Source organism: Nylanderia fulva, unplaced genomic scaffold (assembly GCF_048542155.1).
Source record: "Nylanderia fulva isolate GAGA-0341 unplaced genomic scaffold, ASM4854215v1 Scaffold4, whole genome shotgun sequence".
In the NCBI taxonomy this organism is placed as follows: domain Eukaryota; kingdom Metazoa; phylum Arthropoda; class Insecta; order Hymenoptera; family Formicidae; genus Nylanderia; species Nylanderia fulva.
In genome coordinates, this window is record NW_028190476.1 from 7,351,221 (window position 1) to 7,370,007 (window position 18,787).

At 30.4% G+C, this 18,787-nt stretch overlaps 1 protein-coding gene across 2 annotated transcripts in view; it reads right to left on the reverse strand.

The window, feature by feature from the left end:
• The window catches only part of stol (voltage-dependent calcium channel subunit stolid), a 27,450-nt gene extending 8,887 nt beyond the window's left edge, over positions 1–18,563 (reverse strand). Inside the window, exons 1-23 of one of the 2 annotated variants that reach the window (XM_029305942.2) lie at positions 17,191–18,563; positions 15,109–15,190; positions 14,509–14,619; positions 13,438–13,654; positions 12,495–12,626; positions 11,584–12,186; positions 11,074–11,210; positions 10,820–10,900; positions 10,449–10,529; positions 10,139–10,213; positions 9,862–9,876; positions 9,620–9,727; positions 9,459–9,530; positions 8,969–9,110; positions 8,661–8,882; positions 8,234–8,333; positions 7,593–7,625; positions 4,435–4,542; positions 3,995–4,107; positions 3,149–3,285; positions 2,020–2,192; positions 1,313–1,518; positions 484–778 (exon numbers count right to left, since the gene is read on the reverse strand). In XM_029305942.2, coding sequence (XP_029161775.1) covers positions 484–778; positions 1,313–1,518; positions 2,020–2,192; positions 3,149–3,285; positions 3,995–4,107; positions 4,435–4,542; positions 7,593–7,625; positions 8,234–8,333; positions 8,661–8,882; positions 8,969–9,110; positions 9,459–9,530; positions 9,620–9,727; positions 9,862–9,876; positions 10,139–10,213; positions 10,449–10,529; positions 10,820–10,900; positions 11,074–11,210; positions 11,584–12,186; positions 12,495–12,626; positions 13,438–13,654; positions 14,509–14,619; positions 15,109–15,190; positions 17,191–17,291 — 3,344 coding nt within the window. In that variant the 5' untranslated portion in view covers positions 17,292–18,563. The remainder of the gene's footprint in view (positions 1–483; positions 779–1,312; positions 1,519–2,019; positions 2,193–3,148; positions 3,286–3,994; positions 4,108–4,434; positions 4,543–7,592; positions 7,626–8,233; positions 8,334–8,660; positions 8,883–8,968; positions 9,111–9,458; positions 9,531–9,619; positions 9,728–9,861; positions 9,877–10,138; positions 10,214–10,448; positions 10,530–10,819; positions 10,901–11,073; positions 11,211–11,583; positions 12,187–12,494; positions 12,627–13,437; positions 13,655–14,508; positions 14,620–15,108; positions 15,191–17,190) is intronic. The other variant, XM_029305943.2, reaches the window with a different exon arrangement.
• Positions 18,564–18,787: the final 224 nt, after the last annotated feature.

Consider the following 18,787-nt stretch of genomic DNA (forward strand, 5'->3'; position numbering starts at 1 on the left):
TTCTACCTCTTTTTGAGACTAAATATAAATTGTAATATGGTCAAGTTTTCATAATTATATTATTAATATAATATATTCTATAATTATATTATAATTTATTAGTATATATTAATTAATTATTAATTTTTATTATTAATATATATATATATATATATATATATTATATATATATTAATAATATTTATTAATATATTATATATCAATATAATATGTATTATATAATGTATATATTACGTAATTATATTATAATATAATTGCAGCTAACAAGAAATCAGGTGAAACTTGGCCTTCCGCGCTCTTTATTTTAAAAGCTTATCCAGTTTCATTGAAATTCATCTAATATTTTTGGAAATAATATATAAGATGTATGTATATATATTTTTTTAGTTTTATAATTTTATTTAATTTTATTTTTTTTTTAATTTTAGAAAAACGATCGTGATTTAGCTTATTTTGTACGTGTGCGTAATCGTTACAAATTACCTTTCGCATCCAGTAACGTGACAATTGGTGAGCTTTCCCTTCAAAGGATTACTTTGGCCGCTGGTATTAAGCCGTTCAGGTTGCAGAATATACAAATCTGTCTTCTTCTCACAGGAGCGCAATTTTCGGGGATAATGAGCGGAAGTGGCTCGAGTGGTCGGTGGTGAAACCGGCGCAACCATCGGAAATCTCATATATATGTTGTTGTTGTTGTCCGATGTCGCCTCCTCTGTCGAATCGACAGGCGCAAGTGACTCAAAATCGTGGGTTTCGCCTTCGTTGAATATTATATCGTCTGGGAAAGGTAAATGCAATTTCTTGAATTAGTGAAAAATCATAATGAACCTGAAATAATCAGATCTTCTATGAAAATGAACTTGCAAGCTTAGAATATATATCAATGAAAGGAAAGTTGCCTATATATTTAAGATTACAAGAGAAAGCAGACATTTTTCTAAAAAACATAATTTCTATTAAATATAATAAATAATAGAATAATATGATAAATAAAATAATAACTAATAGAAAGTTTTTATCTATTTATAAAACATATTTTTTATTAATATTTAATTAATCCACACTTTAATTTTTAACTATTATATTAAATAATTATATTCTGCATTAAATATTTTAATAACTGAAATTATAAATTCTATATAATTCTATATCTTTCATCTGAAAATGATCTCAATGAAAATTATTTGCAATAGAAACAATTTTTACAAACCAAAACTATATTTACCTTGTAGTTGTTAATTAAAAATCTATTTGAGAGTATATATTGAGAATACGAAAGTTTTTATTTATAAATGCATTTATGAGATATTACCGTCTAACGAATGCATTGCCTCTTTAGCAAATGCCAATGTTGGTCGCCAAAAATCTTGAATACTGAGGCTTAAGACCAGAGTCCAAAGAAAATTGCCGAATGACACCGCTGTTTTTATAACAGAGCTGGCTGGAGTTCGCGGCGCTGACGATTGATGAGATTCTTGAGGACTGCAGGTTCCTTGATAATCAATAACAGTTACTTTTCTGAAACATCGCATAAACAAAATTAATTAAATTTAATAAATAGTGCCGATTATTATTAATCTTACAGATGAGTACCTTATAATACAAATTAATTCAAATCTGTTTGTTTTAAACGAGAATTATACTCGAAAATTATACTTAAAAAAATCAAAGCAGTACTTTTGCACAAGTAGTAGACCCGAATCTCGACGAGATGGATTTGAATTTTTAATTTTTTTACTTAAGAAATAAAAGAATACAAATTATAAGTAGTATTAAAGCTGGATAAATTAGAATTTTTTTCGAGAATCAAGAGCTATACTTTCTAAAATTGAATATTAGTATTTTTTTAATTTCATATTTTTTTTTAATCAAATTATTTGATGATAAAACAATAATATTTAAATATATTATATTTAAAAAATTTGACTTAGGATTCATTTTAAAGGTGCTTATTTTAGCACATAGTTCAAAAATTTGGATAAACATTTTTATGACACTATACAATATGTAATATATTACCTGTATATCCTATCTTGTACTAAAGAATCCATTATTGTCCCATCTATTTCGCCGAAAAACTTTCCGGTATGTTCGTGACGTTCGCTTATAATGATAAATCCATTGTTATCTAGAATATAACAGTCGAGCTCTTCAGACGCGCAATTCTTTTTGCATCCTGTCATACCGGTGCACTAAAAATCAAACACTCAATATAAATGTATCACACACACACACACATACACACACACACACACACATATATATAGGATATTTACTTGAGACAAACTTCTAGGTCGTATTTTACCATAACTTTACAGCCGCTCATTTTTCATTATATACAGGGTGTTAAAAAATTAGACCGACAAACTTTGAAGGGAGAAAGAAAACTTCAAAATTAACATTTTTTATTAATACTAATTTTGTCTGTAACGTTTAATTTTAACACATGATATGTGATATGAGTTTGTGACTTTTCAGTTTCTTTTGTTCAAAATTAAAATACAATTTAATTTTTCCACTTATATACAGGGTGTCCCATTTTAATGTCCCACCCCAATAAGTTTTTTATTTTTGATTGTAGAAAAAAATGGTATGATTTCGAGGAGGACATAAGGTGGTACCATTAGTTTGACCTTGAATAGTTGCTTGAAGGTCATGTAAAGGTCACCTTGAGGTAAGAAGACCTTGTCTTATAACTCAAAAAGTACTTGAGATAAAAATGTTTCATTATAGTGTTTTAGAAAGCTCTCGATGTCAGCTACGAGAATATGTAATAAAAAGTAGGTGGTTCCATTTAAGAAATTAAAGGTGACCTTCACATGACCCTCGAGCAACTATTCAAACTAATGGCACTACCTTATGTCCTCCTCAAAACCATACAACTTTGTCTGAAACATTTTTTTCTACAATCAAAAATAAAAAACTTATTTAAGGTGGGACATTAAAATGGGACATCCTGTATATGTGTTTATTGTTTAAGTCACAAACTCTTTAAACTCAAAATTTGTCGGTCTAATTTTGTAACACCCTATATGTATATAGGTATATTTTTAATTTTGATGCAAGAAATTGCCTTAGAAAATTGTCCAAGAATTTTGCAAATATCCTGTATAATTATATAAAAGAAAAGAAATATATTTCAGCTTACCGTAGAAGTGATATTGACGAAATGAGTTGCCAAAGACGAGTGTTGAAATTGCAAACCCACCACTGCCGCTGGAGCTTTGTGACTTTTTCCGATGTATACCGCGTGAGTGGCGGTGACAAGCGGATCGGCTGTGTCGGCTATAATTGAATGAATAATTAATTACAGAAATAATAATAATTAAACAAATTCTTTTATATGTACTTGGAATGTCATACAAAATTCACATATAGTAATAATTTAATAAATAATATAATAAAATTCGTCCATTAGATCATCGCTTGCTTTACTCTAAAATACAGCACTTATAATTTCATAATTTAGTAATAAATTAATTTTTATCAGTCAATCAAATTAAAAGAAGGGTAATTACGATTTATTATTATTAAAAAAATTAAGATTATCAAATAACATTTGTCTTGATGTATAGCTTATTCTAAATGCTTCGGTAATTTAAAAATGCTTTGCAAATGATAAGAATTATGATATACAATTTTTAGAATTGCTTCTTTGACTTTCTATTCTTTGTTTATATTTGATAAAATAAGAAATAAGAATAAAATATCAATAATTAATATATTTATAGTAGTATATCTCTTATTATATATACATATATTTTAAAATGCATTTTAAAATATCTGTGTAATGTATTTATAACTTACTTCTCTCATAAAAAATAATACCTCAAAAATTAATTATATAAAAAAAAACTATAAAATAAATATATTTTAAAAAATCCAAATTTTAAAAAATTTAAATTCACATTTAGTTTTATTAATTTCATCAAATAGTAAGCAAGAATTATCTAATAAAAAAATTATTATTTTTGTAGTTAAAATTTACATTTACCCGCATCAAATGGTACGCTGAAGACGAAACTTTCTGGTTCTATGGAGTGTTGATCCACTGCACGTTTATACCACGTTGAATCCATAGCTCTAGAATGCTTTTCCGCGAATCGCCTGTATTTTTCAAATCATTATAAAAAGCCGATCTTGTTTAATTAAATTTGACGATTCAGTATTTATCATATAAAATCTGTCGTTTTTCATACATTTTTATACTAATAATTAAAAATATTAATCGCGTTCAGCAGAACAACTGCTTATCAACATTCATTATATCATATTAAATATTGCAGATTTGTTGGATCTACAAGAGTCAATTACGTTCGATTGTCACTAACAATAAGCGGTTTATTTTGCTCGAACGCGCCCATTAATTTAATAGTGTTTCATGCAGTTTTTACAGCTACTTATTCGACATTTTTTATTGTTAAATAAGCTCACGGTTCGTCAACGTTGTCGTCGGTTTGCTGCTGATGCTCGTGCCATCGCAGGAGTCCACTTCTGGTTGCAATGAAACTTCTCGTGACGCCAAATCTACCCTTGCCTTGACTGCAAATGCACATAATAAGCCATGTAAATAGTGTCCATGGTAATATAACAAATATTGCCACATCCCGGTACGCAATTATTTGTACGTCCAAAAGCCGAATTGCAAGTCAAACTAATCGTTCTGATCGTGGTTTGTGGAGTAATTTTCGTTTAAAACTTCCAGGTCCTCGTCGCGTGTCAGATTATGACGTCAGACGCGAGAAAAAGGCATACGCTGAAATGTCTTAAATAAAGAGAAGAAATTTTATTTCGATAAAACATTTAAAAATATCTCAAAAATGAGTATTCTCCTTTGACAGTCAATCAATAATCGTAAAATGAGAGTGATATTATATCCAGATAGCAAAAGTAGTCATTTTGCCGTCAAATTACGTCATTTTGAAGGTAAAATGATGTATTTTGCTCATTTTACAGTGATTTTACAACTGTTGATTGATTACAAAGGTAAGAGGATAGTCTTCGAGGTATTTTAAGAGTGTTAACGTCATCTGAAGTGCGAAATATCTTTCTATTTCGAATTTAAGAATTTTTAGCGAATGTCTTCTCTGACGTCACAATGCCAACATGATCGGTGAGGAGCCAGAAGCCTTAACAGTTCTTTCAGAATTCAGTAAATATTTAATAAATGAAGATCCCGTTCTGTTGACTTTAATCTTGACATATATTGTGACAATCATATCACCCTGCGTAATCCCTAAAGTTTTAAAACTCTGTCGCTAATTGATTATTAAAAAATTATTAACAAAGATTTATGAAAATCAAGATTCGAATACAAATTTAATATTAAATTTTCCATATCCGGTTTTTGTTAAAATCTTGCTTTTCAGAAAACTTTATTTGTTAAAAACTTTTGGATAAACAATGAGTGATGTTTAAAACCTCAGAGTGATAATCTTGTTAATATATATGTCAAAATTAAAATTATCCGGATCTTCTTTTATCAATATATTTACTCTCAGTTCTCGCTGATGTTAAAATAAAAAATTCAGTAAAACAAAAATTACAAAACTGTTGATATATTCGAACTATATACATTTGACACTTTTTTATTCCTAAGTAAAACTATCAAGTTCGATATTTGGCATAATTTAATGGCTTAATCTGAATATAATTGGAGACAGCGACATATTTATTACATAAATACGTGCAAAAGTACGCAATATTATATTTTAGTTTATATTAAATATTACTTCATCAATAATTGTAATATAAATTGTATACAGATTGTCTCTTATACATGATGGTAAAATCGGAAAAAATGATTTCTTAATGAAAATACGATGTATTGATATTGACATATAATCACATTTAATTTTCCGGCAATGATCTATTGTAACATGAAATTCTATAAACTTAGGAAATTCTATAAGCATACTGATTTTATAATAAATATAATAAATATAGACACACAGTAAGGTATTAAACATCTCTTATTCTAATCGTAAATTAAAAAAAGAACGAAATATTTAAAATATATATATGTGTATATTTTAATATATATATATATATATATATATATATATATTTTTTTTTTTCATCTCTTTAAGGCTTTTTATCTCTTTTTTTGGTGTCATATTGAATTATGATATTAAAAACGAGAAATCATATAAATTTTTTTCTTAAAAAATAAATTTTTTTTGTTATTATTCATATGCAATAATATAAATTAATAAAATACGTCAAAATCTTCATTTTCATTATCCTGTATTAATAAATATATTATCTGTATATGTCCATTTTCAGAAAAAAAATTTATAACAATTGATCGAGATTTATAGCTATTTATTAATTCATAATTCAAAGAACATTTTAGTGTGTTTTATGAATTAATTAATATTCTCAAACATGCAAATAATTGCATTCAAAAATTTTATTTTGATATGTTTTCAAGAAAAAATCTTATATTTCTCGTTTCTGAAATTATAATTCAATAGTTGCAATAAGGAACCTTAATTAATTAATTTGACTCTGGATGAGAATATATAGAGAAAAAGGCTATATTCACTAAAACTTTTTCTCTTCATTCTTTTAATTCAAAATCGTCTATACTTATTATATTTATGAATAATTCGGAGATAATCGCTTTGCTTGTTCTTATTTTGTTTCGGACTAATTGTGTAAAAAAAATAAATAAATTGTAAAAAAAATCAATAAGAATTTATAGTTAATAAAATTGAATTATTTATTAAACAAATTTCCATTGATTTTTTCGGTTCACTTATTTTTTTTCCACAGCAGAATCTTTCCGAAAATAAAAAGACTATAGTCGACGGCTGCCAAACGTTCCTTTTAGCTCGTTTAACGACTATAGTCAATGATCAAAGATTATTATTTCTTTATATTACAACTATTTAATGTTCAGATTTATAATTTTATTTGCGGGTGTCTCCAATTATTTGATTAAAATGAAATCTCCCACAACTAACACTTATACGCGTACAATCATCAACATATTAAAGTTTTTTCCTGATATCCTTTAATTATATATATCAAATATTTTATTGGAATATTTAAAATGAAAAATTGGATATAATAGTCTCTTCAAATTTGGTCCCGATTTAATTTTGGTTTATATATGTATATATTATTATATAGTATGTATATATATATATATATATATATATATATATATATATATATATATAGTCACAGTATATAATATGTTTTTTAAATTTCTTGTGTGATTTGATTATATTTCTTCATAAAAAATCAGGATCTTTTCGATTGTACCATCAGTTTTAGTATAGTATAGCTTTTATTTATGTATATATATATGTATATGTACCTATGTATGTACACACATACATACAAAAGCTATATTATCACCAGAACACGTACAACTTGGTATATTTTCTTATTATACACAAAAACAGATTTGTTACATTTATATAACAAAAATTGCTAAAAACAATTGCGATTCTATTTTTTGTCCATCAAAAATAATAAACACATTTCAACCAATAAATGGCCATTAAAAAAGTGAGTGTTACCGTGCATTATTGATAAATGTGTTTAACATGTTAGACAAATAATTGTGCATAATGGATTACCTGTGCAGCAGAGCCATCAGTATGGCAATAGGGCTAGCGATGGAGACACACAATAATAAAATGTAATAAAAATATGCAATAAAAGATAATATTGTAAAATGAAATGTTGGACGGTGTTGCTCAAAGTACATTTCGCATATTACTTCGAGTAGTGATAACTGATCACACTGATCTCTCTTTTTTATATATATATATAAAAATATAACGTGCGAACAATCTTTATCACCTTTGATATCTTATTATGCGTATATATATGAATATACAAAGCACTTCTCTCTTTTATATATATCCGTATACAGACTTGACAAAGAGTTCTGAACAATGTTCAGCGATTGTCAGAAACTTTATCCGTCTATTGACACTAGAGGAATAGGTTGCATCTTTCTTTTTAAGTTTATTTCTACACCTTGCAAAACAATTATGTGCAAACCAGGACGTATATCACGGGCTATATATAATCAAGGCGCAGAGTGGCAGGTGAATAATAATTTGCAAAAATAACCGGCATTATATACGGTGCGTGGTAATGAACCGCGTGCTTGTGCATTGCTGTGCTCGATCGCAATTTGCAATATTGGTGTGAAACGGGTGAGAGTAAGAGACAGACGTGCATTCTTGCTTACTACCGACCGAGAACTTACTTTTCATTTTCCTCCTTGTGCATCCTTTGTCCTTCCCTCTTATCAAACCCATCTGTCACTAGAGCATCCATGACTAGGGATTGCACTAGTTTCTTATCACCTGGAAAATATGACAGTATCGTCTTAATTCAACGAAAAATCAAATTATTTTATTAATAAAAATTATTTATTTATTTTATTAAGGCTCCTTAAAATTAGAATTATTGTTTTTATTAAAATTAGAAAATTTTATTTGCAATATTGTATTATTTTTATGACAATAATTTGCATTAGAGCCTCAATAGATTTCAATGATCTTATATATATCGGCCCTAATGTAAATAATTACTATTTTTGCTCGTCTTAGTTTAATATTTATTTATTTTCTCAAAATCATCTTGAACTACATGATTTAAAGATAATAAATTATTAATATGCAAATACTTACAATAATAAGCATCTTTATCCGTCTTGCTCGCTTGCTTATGGTGCGAGCTAGGACTCCTTGCTCTCAAGGACATCCACTTCCAACCCGGTCTACGCGTTCGTGCTAGAAAATGCAAGACGCGTTCCTCGGGAGAAGAAAAGAACTTATCGGAAGCCGAATTATATTCGCAGTAGACCCAATCGGGATGCACTTTCCAGTTGCCCCCTTTGAAATACTCTGTTACTGTAATAATAATAATAATAATAATAATAAAGATCTTAATTTATTTCCTACTATTTGATACTCTAAAATATTAGTGGAAAACTTACCATTTACAATAGCGAGTTTGATTTCGTGCTCGGCACGCAATTCGGACATGCCGTACCCTTCTGGTAAAGCTAGGCCTAAAGAAAATGGAGTACCTTCGATCGGCGTGTAAAAATAATTGTGCCGTCTAATCGTAACTCTCTTCTGCAAAGCAATATGAATATATATTGTATAGTCAAATACAAGTTTATATTTCGTAATATCCCAGATAATTTCGGTAATTATGAAAAAATTACACCTCATCAATCATTTTTATTTTTTACTTTTATTATATATTATTATTATATTATTTACTTTTATTATAATCGAAATACAGAGTGCTGATTAATTTTACATTTTATTTATAAGTTAAAAATTTTTAAATAATATATTTCAGAAATTTTAAAACTCTGCAAGATGTATGATTGAAAAAATACGTGAAAGTCAAAGTGATAAGTTAGAGGTGTAATCTTTTCGCAATAGTTATTTAATTATCAATCTTTCAAGTCTTACCATATTGTCATAATGAATTTTGATTGTAAAATCTGTCTCTCCTTCTTTTTGATCGATCATATCACGTCTCAACTAAAAAAGAATAATATCACACTTATTAGTATACATTATAAATAACAATAAAATAATCGAAACACGCATTACGCATATATCGAACTTACATCGAGGAGGAGAGAATTGTTTGGAGGGGTCGAAGGGCCATCATATTCTGCGAGTTCAACTTCCGATAAATCCACACTTATATATGAAGGCTTCAGCGTTTCTTCATACTGAAAAAAATATATATATATTTCTTCAAAATTTTCATATATTCAAATAAAATGTAATCTCCAATAATTTTGGAATATAAATATAATAATTTTTTTATATGTATTATTATGTTTATATGATTTTCATTACTTACTTCTATATTTCCAGGCTGCATATAAAACAAAAATTTATTGATTATAATATCATGATATATTTTTGCAAAAAATATAGACAAAAAACTAAAGATTTAGTCTGTACAAGCTTTTATTGTTGAAATCAAGAATTACTTTTAAAACAATTAAGCATTATATGTGCAAAGTAATGTATGCCAAGATATGAAAATAAGCCAATCATTACTAGTTAAAAATTTTTGAAATAAAAAAATTTCGGTAATATTATATATTTGTTATTATAATAATATTAATACTTACGAGAGGCCGCAAATCAGGATGATACAGAACTCTGCCATTATTGTCAACAATAAATGAATATCCATTAACTCCTAACTGTAATTAAAATACCGTACATTAAAAATAATAATCAAACCAAGAAAAAAATAACTTGTATAATTAAAGTTAATTATATCAATCTTCTAACTTTTATTAAATACATCTTTTTTCTATATTTATATTATGGATAAGAAAATGTGAGAAATTCTAATTTTACAAAGAAAGAATCAAGTTTGATCAAGCTAGCTGATGCAATCAAATTTGACTTATGAAATAAAGTATTAATCTGTACCTTGTAAGGCGGCACGAGTTTCTGAATCTCCTCAACAGGTACGTCAGTACCAACGATACCCAATAAATTGGCTGTTTTTACCTTAAAAACGATAATCATACAATAAAGTAACATGTAAATTGAATTGCAAGGCAACCTAGATAGCGAATGCACGTCCCCAAGTAGCAAACTGACGTCATTAAATGTCAAAATGACGTATGCTTGCTACTTGGGTCGTTTTGATGTCAAATAATGTCATTTTGACGTCTTCTGGCGTGCATTTGCTACCTGAGTAAGATTATGAATGAATAAATATTTTAACTTTAATAATAAAATATTAAAGTAACGTTGATGCAACATTAAAACAAGACCCATTATTTTTAGATAATTACCGTATAATTTCGGCGATCTAAGATTGGAGCTGTCACAGACGTCATTAGTTGACCGCGATTTTCTTTGCCATACATACTACTCTGAAAACCAATCGTTATTATTGTAAAATGTCATATAGATTATCACATGTGATATCAAGAAAATATTAATATTTACAAAGAATATTTCGCGAAAATGTTAATATTAATTAATATGATAAATTGACATAATAATTTTATGACAACTTATTAATAACGTGAATTAAATGGCTTACCTTTCCACCTATATAAGCAGGACTCCAGTGGAGAGGATGATCATGCTGATAAAGTACCATAGGCCGCGCTAGAACCTTCACGTACTCAAAGACTTTATCATGGATTTCGTCCACGTTTGTTATTCTCGCATAAAATCCTATGAGGTCATTATTGTTGGATATAAAATATTTATAAAAGTTTATTTTCTTCAGATATTTAACGAGACATTAATTTTTTTCTCTTAATTCCTATATATATACCTTTTCCTAATTTCTCTTAACTTTTACATAGATAGATTTAATAAAACACAATTAATTATATATTTCGAATATCTATTTATAGTTCATTTATAATATACTGGGTGTTTACAAAATATTTGGATAAATTTCCAAGGCTATTCCTGCCTAACAACTGCATAACAGTGGGATTTTACAATTTTTATCAGATACTCTGTATACAATCTGTTTTATTTTATTTTGTCTAAGTAAACACCCTGTATATTTGCAAGTTATCAGCCGAAATAACGTTACCCTTATTGGTGCAAGCCGTATTTCGGAGTTCGGGACTCTTATCACCGCCGATGAGATAAGTGAAGATGCGAACAGGCATGTGCGGCCAATTGTAACGTTTTATGACTTCCATAGGCGGGCTGCTGGTGTCGGAAGTGATCAACATAATGGCCTGATTGCACTGGCTCCCCTGGCCGGTCCGGTTATATTTCTGCAGGATCTCGAAGGCAGTGCTGAGCGCAGCTGAGATGTTGGTCGCTGGATCCTCGTGTTTCACCGAGCCCAATGCGACCTTCATCTCGTGAATATTCTCCGGCGAAGCCTGCACCAAGCTGTCCTTGAAACATTGCACGATCTCCTCGGCGTTTTCACCGTAACGATATACGTTGACGTAATCGTTCGGTCCTAGGGTGTCCAGAATGACCTTCGTTGTGGCTATTGTTAATCGCCGATTCTTATCGGATGAATAAGTCGCACTGTCGATCAATATTGCTAGATCCCTTGGGCTATTCGCCGCCCCGATAAACCAATTCAGCATTTTAAAGTCGTATATGTCGCGAACAGAGCGATGGTGCGAGGACTTGGACCTTCCGAATGTAGCTTCCATCGGCGGCCACGATATCGCTGTAATAAAAATGATCTTATTATATTATATATCTTATTATATTTTCATGTCATTTTTCCAGAACTTATCTAAATAATAAAATAGAATTTATGAAAATAACTACATATTGTAAAAGGCAACATCATATTAAAATATATTTAATATAATATTATATTATTATATTATTATTATTATATTATTTTATTATTGTTTAATATATAAAATATATTAAACAATATAAATAGTTTAATATATTGTTTAATATATCTTAGACAAAATTAATAAAATTTGTATTAAAAAATTATAAAATTATGATAATTATAAATACCTGGAAAACGACGTAGAAATCCTGTCGTCGATCCATAATATTGCCATGATAGTGTAGGATCGCTCTCATAATTATTAACAAACAAGAGATCTAAATATTCGCTCCATTGAATGCCCGCAGCAACATCACGTTCTGCAAATAAACGATCATTTTTTATAATAAAAATAATTAAGCTAAATTATTTTCTTCAATTACTAATCGACACTTGTTTTATTAATATTTTTTTATTTAAATTTAAATTGTAGCAGTTACAAAAATAACGACTGATACGTAATAAAACAGGTAAAAAGAAAATGAAATATTTTCCTTTATTAAATTAATTTTATGTAAACTTAATAATACAATTTTATTTTTTTATATTTTTTTTAAGATTATTGAAGTTATTTTGTTTCTTCAATTGGAACAATAGATTTATGTTAATTATATTTAGTACATGAAAGCAAATTCAACAGACTTATTTGAAATGACCATGAAATAATCCAATCAAGTGAAGAATAATGTTATAAAGTATATGTTATATATTTAATAAAATTATATTCAATGATGAAGCGACTTTTATAAACAACAATAAAATAGCTTTAAAGTAATATGCATCATAATATGTTATAATGATAAAACAATATATATTCTATTAAATATATAATTTGACAATATATATCATATTGAATTTAATTCTTTACAATGTATTTAAATTTTATATTTATTTATTTTTATATTTTCTTATTCTATTATTTTTTTATATACATATTAGTAAATTTTAACATATATTAATGCAAAGTAGTGCGAGTTTCAAATTCGTTATCAGACTTTATAAAATATATAAAAATTTCTATAATTATATAAAAGTCTTTCTCTCCGTTGTTCTTGCATTTTTTGTTAATAATTTGTATTTTCGGTTTATTTATTTTATACTGTAAAATAAAAACTCTATTACAATACTCACCGCTGTCTTTAACTCCACTTGGCAAAAGCACGGCAGACAAACTAACGTTCACTGCTAAATGGTCAAAATGACGATTTACAGTGAGGAACATTTCTTGCGAGCCGGCCTTTCCGTCACTAACAAAGTTATTAAGCCGATGTGAAGCATAATATTTAGGCGATACATTCCCTTCTTTTGGCATCGACACCGCGGCTTGCTCGGCGCTCTCGACCAATCTCTGTAAATGTACAGATTATGTGTTACAAATAGATTATATACATTTTATTTGCATTTCTATTTAATCACAAATGTAACAGTTTCATTAAAAAATCAATTCAATTGACGTTCGGAATGTCAGAATTTATTCAATTAATGATATTATAACATTAATTATATTGTAGAGTAATTATATTGTATCTCTATAAAAATATGTATGTTTTTGCATGCAGGTTTTTTAAAAATAGACTTTTGCCTGTGAAGCTCTATTATATTATTAATTTATTATTTTTTATTATATTTTACAATATGGAGTGTTCATAAGATTTACCAACAGAATCTGACAAAGTTTTGTGTAATATTAAATACATTTACATTATTATTTAAATAGTCAACAAGAAAAACAACAAGCAGTTTTATATGTAAGGGGTGATTTCATCTCTTAGAATCATTTTGAGCCGCATTAAAAAATTTCTAAATTGATCTATTTATCTCTCCTATATGTGTATAAAGTTTTATCAACATTTTTGAGTTTGCGAGGTTCCCTTGGTGAGTCTACTCTTTCTGTTCACTTACATATTCACTACAATATATAATATATAAATTGTGTAGCAGCCATATTATTCATATTTATTCATATTATATAATTTCGTTTTGTTGAGTCGTGGAAATTCTCTCATTTTTGATAACTCACAGTGAATTTTTAAATATTACAGAAAAAAAGAACACTATCTAATTTTCATCAAGACAGTTTTTATATAGTATTAAATCTAATTTAATATATAGATATCTAATTTAATATACAGATATCTAATTTAATAAATAAAGATATAAAATTGAAGCACAAGGAAAAAAAGATATCTATTAATTACGTACCATTACAGCATTCATTTTAAAGTCAATCATATTTTTCACTTCCATGGCCATTTCCCGAACAAGAACAAGACCATCTCTTTTTCTGACATCTGCATCCACCTCATGGTATTTCTAAATGTCAAGTAAGAAACATCAGTGCATAAGAAATAAAACTATAAGAATTTTTTTTATTAAAGAGAGTGACTTTGCGAAAGAATTATAAAATATGATTCATATATATTCTCTTACATGTTATCCAAATATATATATAAACCTTTGTGTATATAATAACAATATCTTCATATGATTTGTTTAATGGACATATTTGTTATAATTTTGAATGTAATATTGAATCAAATGTAATATTAGGTTTTTTTCACAGCTGAACTGGCTACACTAGTTCAGAGGTCATCTTTTTTGCTCGACATTGAAAGGAAAAAGATAACCTTTGAACTAGTGTAGCCAGTTCAGCTGAAAAGAACAGACCTAATATAACACTAAATGCGTATGCATGTCATTAAATTACATTTATTATAATTATGAATGTAATATTATAATACTGAATGTATGTGTACAATTAATTAAATATTAAGTCTAGTTAAGTATAATATAATATCTTACCCTTTGTATCTCATTCATTTTAGTTACTTGTTTCCCAAACTCCCATAAATCCACTCCAAACTTTAAGGCCCAGTTTTTCACTCTGCAACAATTTTAATAATACAATATTATATTTCAAATACATGCATATTCAGTAAAAAATGAAATCATTTGCAAATAAAATATAAAATAAATAATTAAGATTTCTCTATTAACTTTATTAAACTTATGACATTGATTTATACTCTAATTAATAAAAGTCATTAATAAAATATTACTCATAATTGCATTAAATAAACAGTACCCTCCAAAGTTTGGAAACACCTTACATTTTACAGTTAAACAATCTGTGTAGATTTTTTGTATCAATAAATCGTAAAATATTTAAATAACATTTTTATTTATGACAGATCCCTGCCATGCGATTGTTTAACTGTAAAATGTAAAGTGTTTCCAAACACTTATGGAAAATACTGTATGTTTTTGCACATCTTTATTAAAACTGTGATACATATGAAAAAATCCTTGAGATAATGAATCAATATGAGATATTATCCATGTATAAAATTTATACTTTACAAATTAATTATAATAAAAATTAAAGTAGTTAGAAGTACATCAAGTATAATGGATCTCTTGTAATTAAAAAAATATATAAACACATTTGATTTGCACATTTGCCATTTGTTTGCTGATCTTCAACTGTCTTTTTTTTTAGACTAAAAAATAAAATTAAAAAATTTTTTTAAATATTTTACATTTGATTCTTTTCATGCTTAATTTTTTCTTTTTCTATTTATTCATGTCTCACGCTCTTCCTTATTTCCATTTTTACTCTTTGCTTTCTTTCACGCTTTTCAAATATATAGTCGCCTCTTCTTATTTCTCCCTATATTTCCTCATATATTACCTATCCTCTTATTTTTTTTAGACTTTTCCGCTTATATTCTTTTTATTTTTCTCACTTTGCCACCTCGTTCTCCCCTTCTCGATCCTACATATTCGTCTTTCTTGAGAGAGAGAGCAACGCGTTTCTCGTCCCTCATCGCCCTCATCCCTCTCTTTTTACCTGCCCTCCTTCCCACCCTTTCGCGCGCGCTCCTTTATTTCCCCACCCTGTTACCGCATGCTCGTTCTCGCCTTCATCTACCCGCTCGCCCTTTGCCCTCGCGCACCTTCTACTCCCTATCGAGTTTTGCTCGTCGAGCTTTATGCACCCCATCCGTCCGATCGCTCACATATCCACATCGCGCCACCACCCCACCACTCTAACTCCCTTCCTCTCTCGCTCCCTGGTTCCCTTTTTCTCTTTCAGGCCCCTATATGCGTCATCGATGTCCGAGTCCGACGAAGGTCTCTGCCGGACACTCTTCATACCCTCTAAATTGTCCCTCAATCGCAATGAGGATTATGAGGAATCATTTTAAAACAAGCGTTTGTCATTTTGACGTCGTTAAACATCATTTTGACGACGAAGGTTTCTGCCAAATATTCCTCATACCCTTTTATCGTCCCTAAATCGCTATGAGGATCATGAGGAATCATTTAAAACAAGCGTTTGTCATTTTGACGTCGTTAAACATCATTTTGACGACGAAGGTTTCTGCCAAATATTCTTCATACCCTTTTATCGTCCTTAAATCGCTATGAGGATCATGAGGAATCATTTAAAACAGATGTTTGTCATTTTGACGTTATTAAACGTCATTTTGACAACGAAGATCTCTGCCAAATAATCTTCATACCCTGTTATCATCCCTAAATCGCTATGAGGATTATGAGAAATCATTTAAAGCAAGTGTTTGTCATTTTGACGTCATTTTGACGACGAAGGTTTCTACCAAATATTCGTTATACCCTCTTATCGTCCCTAAATCGCTATAAGGATTATGAGGAATCATTTAAAACAAAATATTCGTCATTTTGACGTCATTAAACGTCATTTTGACGACGAAGGTCTCTGCCGGATACTCTTCATACCCTTTTACTGTCCCTCAATCGCTATGAGGCTTATGAGGAATCATTTAAAGCAAGCGTTCGTCATTCTGACGTCACTTTGACGTTTAATGACGTAAGTTTGCTACTTTTGGGACTGATACTTACTCATTGTGAGGTATGTCCTCCTCCTGCTGACAGCTCGAGCCTATCCACAACAGAAGTAGTATCCCGAAGCGTAGTAGCTTGTCGTCGATGCGCAGGAACATTATTATATATTTCAACAGCTCTCGACAATTATATTTCTCAAATTCCTCTCTCTCCCTCTCCTTCTCCCTCTTTCTCGGGGGGTTCTGCGTAGTAAAGCCCCTTTCCTCGCGATAATCTCGCGCGATTGGCGATCGATGAGTCGAATCGGGGAGCAGCGACCAGGTACCGGCTCCGACACCCGTCGATTTAATGATGATCTTCGCGCATCGTCCATAGGTCGTCGCCTAAGAAGCGTCCGCGATTTCTTCCTCTCTCGTTCTTCCTCCGGATCGATCTCAGGCGCATCTAGTCCTCTCTCTCTCTCTCTCTCGCTCTCTCTCTTTCTCTCTCTATCTATCTATCCTATTATCACTATAATATCGCGAACTGCAGTAGGAAAATTCTCTCCCAAAACCTGTCACTCGCTCATGTGTACCAGATATATCTATATATCTATATATATGTATACATATATATATATATATATATATATATATGTATATCGCGAAAAGGTTCCGGGTCTCACACACAGCGACGAAATAAGGACTCCTCGATCTTCATCCTCGACGTCTCTCCATTTTCCCCGACGATATCGCTCGTCCACGCCACGACGACGGATCGCCCGTCCGTCGAGTCGATCATTTCAACAGAGGGCGGAAAGGATGAGGAAGGCGGCGGCGTTCCGGGCTAGGTGTAGTAACTACGTTCCGGAACACGTATATGTGCGTCCGTATAAATAAATGTCACTGCCTCCTCCGGAGCCGAGCGCGACCACATGATTTCATCGCGCTTACCGAATTATTGCGGCATATTACGTATTCAACCCTCTTTAAGATCGCGACCCCGACACACACGTCGATTTTATATATTCGCACTCCACTATTATACTACCCCGATACGATTCCGTACCGAATTCGGTATAGTTCACGCCGTAACGCGCAGAGAACCAGAAAGAATGGAAGACGAGAGAGAAGGGGTGGCGACCCCGTAGAGGGAGAAGGAAAGGGTGGAAGCGGCGGGAAAGGAGAGACTGCGGGGCTTCTTCGGGGAGATATATATGTATATATATATATATATATATATATATATATATGGATATATATATATGTGTGTACTTGTTTTTTGATCAAGCGAAATAAAGGGATGGGAGCGATATCGGGATCGACGCACGATTTCGCGAAATTTCTTCGACGAGGCCACCCCAAACGGTGACGTAAAAAATCTCGCAGAAACGCGCGTCGCGGCGACGTAGTATCACGCTGCGCGTCGCGCCACTCTGTCTGTCATCTCCGTCCGTCGCCGCTAGCCGCCGCTGCGCGTCGCCATGGTTACCGCCACTCCCCACCACGCGCGCGTGGCGCCCCTATCTCCCCCACTCGCGGCGCGCGCATGCGCGGTTCTCGCTACGGCTATGAGGCGGCTCTCGCGCGCTTCGAAAGTACGTTTATTCCGGAGGGTAGGTAGGTAGGTAGGAACGGAAGCGGAAGTGGGAAAAGTGCGCATCCTTTCGTTGTTT